The sequence below is a fragment of the Phyllobates terribilis genome, unplaced genomic scaffold (assembly GCF_046119375.1).
Source record: "Phyllobates terribilis strain yellow unplaced genomic scaffold, ASM4611937v1 Scaffold_13__5_contigs__length_258822181, whole genome shotgun sequence".
Lineage (NCBI taxonomy): Eukaryota > Metazoa > Chordata > Amphibia > Anura > Dendrobatidae > Phyllobates > Phyllobates terribilis.
Genome location: NW_027362773.1, coordinates 187,682,520 through 187,695,275, shown reverse-complemented (window position 1 = coordinate 187,695,275; position 12,756 = coordinate 187,682,520). Strand labels below are relative to the sequence as shown.

Below are 12,756 nucleotides of genomic sequence, written 5' to 3'. Positions count from 1 at the left end.
GCGCACGGCATGGTTCCGAAGGGAAGGAGCGCCATTTGATTTTTTGAATGTAAAATTTGCTTGAATAATTAGTGGATGCCATGTTACGTTTGGGGAGCCCCTGATGTACCTAAACAGTGGAAACCCCCAACAAGTGACCCCATTTTGGAAACTAGACCCCTCAGGGAACTTATCCAGATGTGTGGTGAGCACCTTGAACCCCCAGGTGCTTCACAGAAGTTAATAACATAGAGTCGTGAAAATAAAAAAATGATCTTTTAGCCCCTATTTTTTTATTTTCACAAGGGTAAGAGGAGAAAATTGACCCCAAAAATTGTTGTGCAATTTCTCCTGAGTACGCTGATACCCCATATGTGGAGAAAAAACACTGTTTGGGCGCATGGCAGGGTTCAGCAGGGAAAGAGCACTGTGTAACTTTTTGAAAGCAAAATTGGCTGGAATCGAGAGCGGATGCCATGTCCCGTCTGGAGAGCCACTGATGTGCCTAAACAGTGGAAACCCCCCACAAGTGACCCCATTTTGGAAACTGGACCCCTCAAGGATTTTATCAAGGGGTATAGTGAACATTTTGAACCCAGAGGTACAACACAGAATTTGATAACATTAGGTCATCATATTGAATAAGTTGTCATTAATCTTGAGCGCAAGTGCTCGCTACTTGAGTTTAATCGGGTACTTGGGTATGCACCATGTATTGTGAGTGCTCGAGTCACATGCTCGAGTCCCCGCCCCGCATGTTTCAAGGTTGTTAAACCCCCCCAAAAAATTGCTCGTATATGGCAGGCAATCCCCGCGTGTGTTTTTTTTTGCTGTATAACAGCTGCGAATCATATGGGGTGGAGACTCGAGCATGTCACTTAAGCACCCGCGATACTCAGTGCATACACGACCACCTGATGCAAACTCAAGTAGCGAGCACTTGCTCTCAACACTAGTCGCCATATAGTCGTCATTTTTTTTCTTTACTTCTGAAAAAATCCCAAACCCAACACAACCCTAACACAACCCTAACCCCAACCCTAACACAAACCTAACCCTAATCCTAAACATAATCCTAACACAACCCTAACCCTAAGACAACCCTAACCTTAACACAACCCTAACCCTAGCACAACCCTAACCCTAACACAACCCTAGAATTTATTTTTTAGGCTGTTCCTCGTGTGGTGTAAGTGATTAGATAACTTTATTCTTCGGGTTGGTGCGATTACAGCAATACCAGATTTATAGGGGGTTTCTATGTTTGGCTGCTGTCACACACTAAAAGACGCTAGATTTTGCATTGCCATATTTTGATAGCTATCATTTTTCCATATTTTGGCCGACAGAGTCATGTAAGGGTTTGTTTTTTGCGGGACGAGTTGACGTTTTTATTGGTACCATTTTCGGGCACATGACATTTTTTGGTCGCTTTCTATTCCGATTTTTGGGAGACAGAATAAACAAAAAATAACAATTCACAAATTGTTTTTTTTTTCTTTTTTATGCCGTTCCGCGTGTGGTAAAATTGATAAGGCAGCATTATTCTTCGGGTCAGTACGTTTATAGCGATACCACATATATATTGTGGTTTTTATGTTTTGCTGCTTTTACGCAATAAAAACTATTTAATAATAGAGAAAAGACATTTTTTTGCATCGCTTTATTCTGAGAGCAATAACTTTTTTATTTTTCAGCTGATGGAGCTTGTTTTTTGTGGGACAAGATGATGTTTTCAGCGGTACCATTTTTATTTACATTTGTCTTTTTGATCTCGTTTTATTCCATTTTTTGTTTGGCGGTATGATGATAAAGCACTGTTTTTTGCTTTGTTTTTTTTTTTTTTTTTTACAGTGTTCACTAAAGGGGTTAATTAGAGGGACATTTTTATAGGTCAGGTCGTTCCAGATGTGGCTATACCAAATATGTGTACTTTTATTGTTTATTTTATTTTTTTCCATGATAATATTTATTTATGGGTACAATATATTTCCTTTTTTATTTTATTTATTTATTTTTTTTACATATTTTTACTTTTTTTTTCACTTTTTTTCACTTTCTGACACTTTTAGGCTGTGTGCCCACGTAGCGTTTTACAAGCGTTTATGCTACGGAATTTCCGCAGCATAAACGCTTGGGAAACGCTTGGTAATCCGCCCCCCATGGTCCCCAATGACAAGCCGCACTTTCAATGCCCATGTTGCGGATTTTTCCGCAGCGTTTATGCTGCGCTCAAAAATCCGCAGCATGTCCATTAATTTTGCGGACACGGAGCGTAATCGCCGCTATTGACTTGCATTGAAACGCATAATATCCGTGTCAGTACATTTGTACACACGGATATTATGCATTTCTATGTGCGGATGGTACCCAAGTCTGGAGGAGAGGAGACTCTCATCCAGACCCGGGTACCATAGAAACTGTAAAAAATAGAATTTAAAATAAAAAAAAGAAGTTTATACTCACCTTCCGATGTCTTCCCGGTGTTTTGTCTGCTCCGTCCAGTGTCTTGCAATGTTCGCGTTGATGTGAAGGACCTGCCATGACGTCACTGAGTCATGTGACCCATCACATGGCTCAATGACGTCACCGCAGGTCCTTCACACCACCGCAAGCAGTGCAAGACACTGGACGGAGCAGACAAAACACCGGGAAGACATCGGAAGGTGAGTATAAACTTTTTTTTTTATTTTTCACCATTCTTATTCTTTTTTTTTAACTAACTTGGTCACACTACTATAAATCCATGCCGGTTGCCGGTTGCATGGATTTATATAGTGTGAACAAGTTGTCAAGCACTTTTCCAAGTGATGCTAAAATCGCTTGGAAAGCGCTTGATAACCCGCATGCAGAGATGCATGCAAAAACGCTTCACAAACGCTTCTACCTGGCAGGAAAAACGCATGTAAAATCCGCATGCGTTTTTCCTGCCAGGGAGAAGCGTAAAAAATATGCTTCATTTCCGCAACGTGGGCACATAGCCTTAAACTGGGACTTTCATTTTTTGCAGGCTGATCGCTTGTATAGCATAGGGATGCAGAAGCATCCCTATGCTATGCAAGCTGTCAGATCTGCATTGAGACAAATTAGATAGATCATGCACTGCGAATGATCTAACTAACTTTCTGATGCCTGGTGACTCGAATGTCGTCATGACAACATCGGGTCACCATGGCAACGATCGGGTGACAGCTGACAGCGCGGGGTCTCCGATCCAAGTTAAGAGGGGCTCTCTTACCTCTGCCTGCTCAGGAAATGCTGCGATCAGCTGACACCCGATGGCATCAGCTGACATCCGGTGGCAATCTAGCCAGGCCAAGGGCACAGGGACGTATTATTATGCCTCACGTGAGAAAGGGGTTAAGAAATGCAAACACTTGTATTTACTGAAAAACAGAGTAATTCACTGTCTATTGCAGGAGGAGGTAAAACTGCGGTGTGTTCTTGGTGGCATGTAATGCGTTGTGAAAATTATTCAACCCCCATCGCAAATTAGGCTGTATGCAAAATCTACAAATTTTCTACTGTTTTCAATAAATTAATGAAAAGAGAACAATTTAAATAGCTCACATAACTAGTATAACACAAATGACACTTTTAATAACTACTGCAGTCTCAGAATTATTCATCTCAGTGAATAGAATCCCCTATAAGACTGTGTTCACATGTTCCAGACGTTTGTCAAAAATGCATAGTTTTATCACAATGAGCCAAAATCTAAAAAATGTAAAAAAACAACCAACAAAATACAATGCGGCCGCAACAAGTGAACGCAGCCTGAAAGCACACATTTGCAAACCCTGTGTTGTCTCCAGCGCACCTGATGCAATGATCAAGGGTTGCCTCAGGTGTGCTGGAGACAAGGGTTCATTAGTTGCATCAGGTTTGCTTGAGATAAAACACATCTTGGAAATAAGAGGAGAATCCAAAAAGTTAAGGGTAGACACCATTGTCTTGCACAAACAAGGACAAGGATACACAAAAAGACAACAAAGGCACTGAATGTTCCTAGTGATTGCTGTGGAGGCAGGTAGTCAAAACCTTCCAGTGACTGCAGAAGACCAGCAGCAAGATTTGGTAGCAGCAGACATTGGGGTTTCAGTTTGCACAGAAAGGCACAAACTAAACACTGAAGGTCTTTCAAACTCTAAGACATAACCTCTACTGACCCAAAAGCACACGAAAGTCACCTTTAATATTCTCAAAACTATCAAATTAAGACACAGAAGTCCTTGGATTTTGCACCGCAGTGTGATGCAACAAAATTAGAACTTTTCATGTATATTGATCAGCGACATGTCTAGAAGAATGAAACATCCACTGAAAAAAACTGCCTATAGTGAAGCATGGCGGTTTCTCTCTTATACCTACAGTAAAGCATGGCATTGGCTCACTAATGCCTACAGTGAAGTATGGTGGTGGCTCTTTGATGCCTACAGTGAAGCATGGTGGTGGACCAGTGATCCCCATAGTGAAGCATGGCGTTGGCTCAGAAACACTTGAAAACTGCAGCGTGTGGAGAGCAAGATAAATTCAATTAAGTGACAGGAATTTATAAGACCTCCCAACAGCATGATGGTCGCAAGCATACCTCAAAATCCACCAAAGCTTAGTTTCAGAAGAAATTCAATACCGATAAGATTATATTCATGAACTAACAAACACTAGTTTCATAAGAAGTCCTGAAAGTTTCTGCAGTGGCCGTAACAGTCTCCTGATTTAAATATTTGGTGGGATTTGAAGAAGGTGCATGTAGCGAACCCAAAAATATTATTGACCTGGAGGCCATTGTCCATGAGGAATGGGCTAAGATTCCTCAGGAACGCTGCCAGAATCTGCTGTCTGGAAATGAACCACGTTACAGCAGGTTATAACAGCCAGAAAGGCTCTACTAAATACTAAAGATACTTGTCTTGAAGAGGTGAATCATTCAGTAAATGTGGCATTTTGTGATGAACTAGGAGAAGCACTTGTCATATTTGTTGTGTTTAGATATTTCCATTATTTTTGTTTGTTTCGTTTATTGGAAACAGCGGAAAGTTTGCATATTTTACTAATAAACCAAATATGGACAGGGTTGAATAATTTTGATTACAACTGTGTATTTTCTGAGGCTGTTATAATTCATGTTGTATGGCTGCAGGCTGTAATATAGTGCTGAGAAATTAAAGAACCTCATCCACAACTACCACAAAAGACTTCAAGCTGTCATTGATGTTAGAGGGGAAATACATGGTATTAAGAACTGGGGTATGTGAACATTTCATGAGGGTCATTTGGATGTTTTTGGTTGTCATTAAGATTTAAAAAGAGAAAACACAGTAGTTTGACAATAAATGGCTTCACCCAACCAATAACCATGAGTGGAGAAAAAGTTTTTTGTTATCATTCATATTCTCTGAAACAAGACCAAGAAAGGAAAAATTCTGGCGGGGTATGTAAACTTTTGAGCACAACTGTATGCCTGAGGCTGTTATTATACGTTTTATATTGCCTGAAGCTGTTGTAGTTCCTGCTGTGTTGCTGGAGGCTATGATAATATATTCTATATATACTTCCTTCACTTTGCATTTCAGACACTTTATAAACCTTAAAGTTATTTTCAGAAAATGCGTACTTCACCCTTCATGCTCCATTACAGTGCGCTCAGCAATTAATAAAAACTGGTTTTAACAAGCAGAAATGTCAGAAGTTTAGGCCACGTTCACATGCAGCGTGCACAGTGCAGTTTTTTCCGCTGCATTTTTTTGTGTGGAAAATCTGTTGTATTTAATCATCAGAACAAAGTAGATTGGCGTTCTCCAGCAATAATCAAGAGAAAATTGTTACTGTGTTTTTGGAACAGACAACTGCAGAAAACATGCAGATAAAAAACAGCAGAAAAAATGCAACATTTATTCTACATGTGAACACAGCTTTAGGGAATGTTTCCATATAGCGTAAATGTTGCTTTTTTTTCTGCTGAGTTTTTTTGTCTAGAAAATCCACTGTCCAAGCAATGTAAATGTAATTTCATGAAAACTCATATCCAACTTTCGTTTAAAGGCGCTGTTGAACGGTGCAATTTTTAGTGCGTTTTTTTTCTTGGAGGAGGCATTGGCATTGCTAGCTGCTAAGATGTACAGGTGTGCAGCTAGTATATATCGCTGTTTAGGGACTTTTGTTGCAGATTTTTTAAGAAATAATTTTAGGGTATTGTTTAAAGAGATTGTCCACTAGTGAGAGTGAATCGACCACTTATTGGCTGCAGGGCTTGCATGACATAGCAATGTCATGTGAGCCCTGGGAGAGTCAATGACATCACTGGCTGTTGTTATTTTATAATTGTTGTTATTTTATAAGGAGGACTATATCAATTGAGAAGGGGTAGTCCAAGTAGTGGACATCCCTTTAATGCATATTATATATATACATTTTTTTATGATGGGAAAATGCAATTTTAAGCAGTTTACCATAATTGAAATTAAGTCATTTTTATTCAATAAGATGATTTCTTAAAAAAACAAATCAGATTTTTTTTCTTTAAAGGGAACTTGAAAACTGATACATGCTGCCCGATTCACAGGCAGCATGTATTAGGCACTGGCTGTATGACTTCACTTATGTCTGTTTTGACTCTGAAATGCAGTTTCAGAGACAAAAACTTACTTTAAAAGTCCCCGGAGATTGAGTTGCACGGGTGACTAGGCAAAAAGGCAGGTCCTTGGCCAATTCTTGAATACCAGTCTGTTCCCTTTGAGTGACATGTTTCTCCCTGTGTACATGTGTAGGGAGAGACCTGTCAATCATTTGCAGAGGGCGGGGATAAAATCTTTGTTTTATTAAAATCCTTTGCTGAATTTTTATGATAATGATCTCTTCTGTGAGTGACCCTCCTCCGCCGCTCGAAATGCTCTAGCAACGTCATCGGGACCTGTCAGGAATGAAGTTGCATGAACAATAAGGTTCTGATGTTGTTACTAGAGCCATAGACCATCGATCTGCACATGCACACCCCCAGGGATGACGGCGCATGTGCGAGAACTTGGAGGTGGGAAGGTAGGTCATGGAACTCCATTCTGTGAAGGGACGTTATATTATATTGCCTTCTGTTGGGAAGTTTATGCCCCCATTATTTTCTTTGCATTGTTGTAAGAGATTATAGGCTATGGATGTTAGCCCCTCCCCCCGATATGATACTGTGATAGGTTAATTTTATTTTAATTAAACCTTAAACTTTACTTATTTTTACATATTTTTTTCTAGTCCCATAACTTTTAGATTTTTTTTTTAACTCCAATGTAATTTTATATGTGTACAGATGTATAGGGCATACCTAAGAAACATGGAGGAAATAATGCAAACTTGTCCAGCTTGATCCAATCAAGATAACAGGAATAAAATTGTCACTTTTAATTCAAACTTTTTAAAAATCTATATAGGGGCGGTGATAGAAATTGATTTATTAACGCATTTCAAACACTGTGTGTGTTCATAATCATGGTGAGGTACAGGTGAACGCAATAGTGGAGCAGGGAGCCATCAAATCCTTGCTCCACCATTTTGTCTAGGTAAAGAATAAGGACCTTTAGGTCTGGTGACTGACAGCAGAGAGCAGGAATATGAAAGGAAGCACAGACTAGTGGTGTGGGGATCACTACAGGGAATTCATTCTGTGGAAGCAGTATACTGCGTGGGGGCATTAGGGGTATAATAATGTTTGTGGGCGACTGATGGCATTATACAGTGTGCTGGGGAGCAATGTGAGAGCATTATATTCTATATGGGGGCATAGAACCGATCTAACTTTTAAAGTTGTGAGATATGCCAAAGTGATTGTCAATTTTTGCCTATCCTTCAAAGCCACTAGTCTCACTCTTCTCAATGACTTTGACTCAATGGCTTCCACAGTCTCTACCAGTTCTAAATGCCACCAGTCGGCAATATCCTGATGTCTGAATTTGGCCATAGTCACCGATGGCTGCTCTACTGAAAGATGCTACACCACTCCACTTAGGATCCCCATTTCTCTGCTTCTTCCCAAGCCCACCGGTGTCCCTCACACTGACTGCACTATGGTCTGCTTGCTCAACACACGCTGAGGAGGTCCCAGTAACACTGCACACAGCAACTTCATCAACTTAATCTAGGTGCCAAAGAAAAAACTTCCGTGCTAGTACGATCCTCATGTTGTACATTTATGCATTGAAGCTGTTGTCCTGGATTTTTAAAACTAATCATCAATGCCCCACCAATAGTCTGGTAATCACACGCCTTACATCAGTCAGACAATTACCAGCATCAGCGATTCATGTACCATACCGGTGAACATCAACGCTGAGGCCAGTGATTGGCTGCATCGATCAAGTGAATGATGTTCATGATGTCATTGCTGCATAACATGTACAGGCCACCATAGAGGCATTACTTAGGTAAGTAACAATTATTTTATTATTTGAATACATTTCCTACATTAGAGCATCAGTTTTACATCCCATTATACCCCGACGCCAATGCACTTCTTGTCCCCAATGTCATTGGTGGGATACAATGTGAGTACCATGTCATGGAACTGTGGCATCATGGAGTAAATCTCAAATCCCATGAATCTGATGTCTATACGACAGCTGTGCCAAAGACTTAGAAATAGAGTGATAGCGCATATACTTGGCCATGAATGAAAAAAAAAATTGACATTTCCTTACCAAAAATTCCCCCTAAGATTCCCCCAATCTTTCAACACTGAACATCTCAGGACCACAGATCTCAAGCCAATGACACGTTTTATTAAATAAAAGTGGTCAGACTCGATAGACCACTCAATCTTCAGCTACTGTCGAGAATCTATGACACTAGACAATTTTTTTTAAACCATCTTATTGCAAAAAGCAAGGGACAAGTGAAGTGTTGACTGTGATTGTCCAACTTCAGATCTTCTCAACTGGAATCAGGAGTTTGCGAGTCAGGTTTCCGCTGGCTGAGGAGTAGCTAAAGGGGTTTTCGGCTTGTGGAAAATCCATGTCCGCTGGCAAATAAACTGTTCTTTGCTCCTCATCCCTGGGTCAATCTGAGTCTCCCAGTTTCTGTTATTGTCTGCAGCGCTGATGTCTGACTACGACAGAGCTGCAGCCAATCAGTGAATTCAGGAGCTCTGCCCGAGTTAGTCACTGTTGACTTGATATTGGCACTGCGGAGACTCAACGCTGGACCTGGTGAGGGGTGAATAAAGCCGAGGTTTTTTTTATTTTTTTAAATAAACTGCAGCCGGGGGCAAAGGATTTTCAGAAACTTGGAAACCCCTTTTAAGCAATTCAGGGAATTTGTTAGGAAAATTTGTCAACCAAGATGGAGTATGGAACAGACAAGAAATTAAGAATTTCTTGGCCAAGATGTTAATGACAAGATGTTTATAACTAAGACTGTGCACTTCCCTGCAGAACAAAGGTTGAAACCATTGTCCAGTGTTCATTGTCAATTTTTTCTACAAGGGTAAGAGAAGTGTATTATTTTCTGTAAACATTTTCGGTCTTGTGATCTTCATCAGACAGTCCGATGGCCAAGCTTGCCGAATGTAGAACTACCATAGTCTGGAGCAGCACAGTGTATGGCGATGCAATCGTAGATGATAGAGTGAGTCCCATTTTTTATAAGCCAATTTTGGAGTGGCCACTCAAGACACAAAAAAACAGAAAGCTTGCCTGTCATAGAGGCATCTGTAACACTGCCAGAAGATAGTGTCTGGCTATGCATCACATTTCTAGCAGGTCATAACAGCCAGAAGGGCTGTACTAAGTAATAAAGACCCTTGTCATGAAGAAGAGAAGGGAGGTGAATAATTCTGAAACTGAGTTAGTTAGGAAAAAGTGGCATCTTGGGTTGAATTTAGAGAAACCACTTACGGTATTATAATTTGTTGTATTGAGCTATTTAATTTTATTCTATATTAATTTTAATATAGAAAAAAAATAATTTAATTTTATATATTATTGCTTCATTTTAATATAGAAAAAAATAATGTTCATTTAATTTTATATATTATTACTTAATTTTAATATAGAAAAAAATCATTTTATTTAATTTTATATATTTGTTACTTAATTTTAATATAGAAAAAAAATCCTTTTAATTTTATATATTATTGCTTAATTTTAATATAAAAACAAATAATTTTACTTTAATTTTATATATTATTACTTAAATTTTATATAGAACAAAATTTATTTAATTTTACATATTATTACTTACTTTTTATATAGAACAAAATGTATTGAATGTTAGATATTGCTTAATTTTAATATAGAGAAAATAATCATTTTAATTTAATTTTAGATATTATTGCTTCATTTTTATATAAAAAAAACAATTTGAATTTACTTTTTTTTTACTTAATTTTAATATAGAAAAAATAATAATTTTAATTTTAGATATTATTACTTCATTTTAATATAGAGAAAATAATCATTTTAATTTAATTTGATATATTATTACTAACTAATATATTAAAAACAATTTCTATATTTTTTACTTAATTTTAATATAGAAAAAAATGTAATTAAAAATAATTAGCTATTATTACTTACTTTTTTTATATAGAAAAAATATATTTTATTTTATATATTATTACTTTTTGGTAATAAGGCCAAATATGCAATGGAGTGGGGGGGGGTGAATAATTTTTCTTGCATCTGTATATTAGTCAGATGAACGTGTTCCTTCCGGCACATTTGGGACTTTCGCTAAGCTACCCCGATCTAAACGTTGTCATGACATTATCACACGTGACATATTTTTTTACATATTGGGTTTTTCTTCATTTTCAATAATTATTATCAAAGTTAGAAAATAATACATATTTAGATTGTGAGCCCCAATGGGGACAGTGATGATGATGTCTGTAAAGCGCTGTGGAATATGATGGCGCTATATAAGTAACATAATAAATACAGAACATTTTTCCTCTCTTCCGTAAATCAGTATATACCCCATAAAGCCCCTGATCCAGTACATACCACACTCCAGCAAATAAGATGGTTGGTTTCGGGGTCTTCCACCAGTGTCCACAGCTTGGTGAGGAAGGCTGGCACATTACTACAGTACCCGTCCATTGCCAGGGAGTTAGCAGATTCCTGCATGGTGACAGCTATGCGTTACTCCAACTCCATGCCCGTGAGATGGTCCAGCGATGGAGAAAGCCGAGAGGGACCCATGTACTGAGGTCACAGCGTCACAAAGCGAGGGGCTGCAGCTGATTCACACCACCGGTCACACTGATAGACACTCAGCACTAATTTGCTGGCACTGACCCCCTCCCCATCTGCAGGACAATGCCCAGTGATGCCGTATTCACACTCCGACCACAATGCTCTGAACAAACATGCCACATCATGTAAAGCGATCGCACAGAGCCCATTTAATGCCCCCTGAATCCCCGTACCTAGCGGGGGCACAGCACCATTCAGAGATTGGCACAGATTTCCAGTAAACTGCTCAGGTCATTTATCAACATATATTATTTTGATAAGACTCCATAAAAAAAGCTTCTAAAAAACTTTAGAAGAACCTGAAAAGCCTCAAAAGAGTACACGTGAAGTCAGTCTTACCAAGCAGTGCAGCTAAAGGTGATCTAAGGGTATGTTCACATGCTGCGTTTGTTTTTTCAGTGCGATTGATAGCACAAGCAAAATTGATGAGTTTTTAAGTCTCGTGCACACGCTGCTTTTTTTTTCCCCCTTGTGTATTTTAACCATCAATTCATTTTTTTCATGTCAATTCTATCAGCGCTTTTGCAGGTTTTTTTACCCATTCAAATGAATGCTCGTAAAAGGAGTATTCCCATCTCCAAGATCCATAGGTGTAATATAATAACAATAATATTAGCAAATACCTCCAATTAGAATTGTAGTATAGTTCTTCTGATTTGCTATGCCGCTTACCCCATGTGCAGGACATTGCTGTAGCTTAGTTATCCATGGTTATGAGCACTCATATAGCAACAGTTAGTTGCTAGTGGTCGTAACCATGGATACCTAAGCTACTGCAATGCCCTGCACATGGGGTAAGCGGCACAGGTTATCAGGAGAACTATACTACATTTCTAATTTGAGGTATTTGCTAATATTATTATTATTACACCTACTACATATTGGGATAGGATCTTGTAGATGGGAACACCGCTTTAACTGACCTTTTTTTTCTGAAAAAAAAAGTACTTAACAATTGAGCTGCCAAAAGCCTAACTAATTTGCAACATGTGATCTAGTCTAGGGGGGATTCTAAAGCTATGTTCACACTGAGGCTTTTGAAGCGTTATTTCTTCTGTGTGCTGCCTATGTTTAACATTGCAAAGGGTAAGAGAAGCTTTGTAATATATTTATCCATACGTGAGAAAAAATGATGACACACTGACCAAACACTGATGACACACTGACCAAACACTGATGACATATGACTCACCCCCTGGGCCGTGGGGCACTCGGAACCGGGCAATAGGGAGACGATGGGGGTAGTAGTGGCAACCCGGTCCGTGGCTCAGGGTGGTCAGACCAGTGGTAGTCCCTTTATAAGTTTTAAGTGATGTCCGACTATGCCACCCGTGGATTGCGGTCAGGGCTAACCGCCGCTGCAGTGCAGACCGCTGGGGCTGATATAAATGTGCAGCACTGAATTGTTCAAATGCCCACGGGAGGAGTATGGCCCCAGGGCAGAATATATAATGGATGATTCCGACTGCGATAGCCAGGAAATGGAGGCCTCTTAAACAGTTCAGGGTCTTTATTAGAACAGGTAATATGACCCAGA

General features: G+C 39.1%; 1 protein-coding gene across 1 annotated transcript in view; it reads right to left on the bottom strand.

The window, feature by feature from the left end:
* The window catches only part of HSF4 (heat shock transcription factor 4), a 57,932-nt gene extending 46,842 nt beyond the window's left edge, over window positions 1-11,090 (bottom strand). The window contains exon 1 of the mRNA XM_073659573.1: window positions 10,968-11,090. Coding sequence (XP_073515674.1) covers window positions 10,968-11,090 — 123 coding nt within the window. The remainder of the gene's footprint in view (window positions 1-10,967) is intronic.
* Between the last annotated feature and the right edge of the window lie 1,666 nt (window positions 11,091-12,756).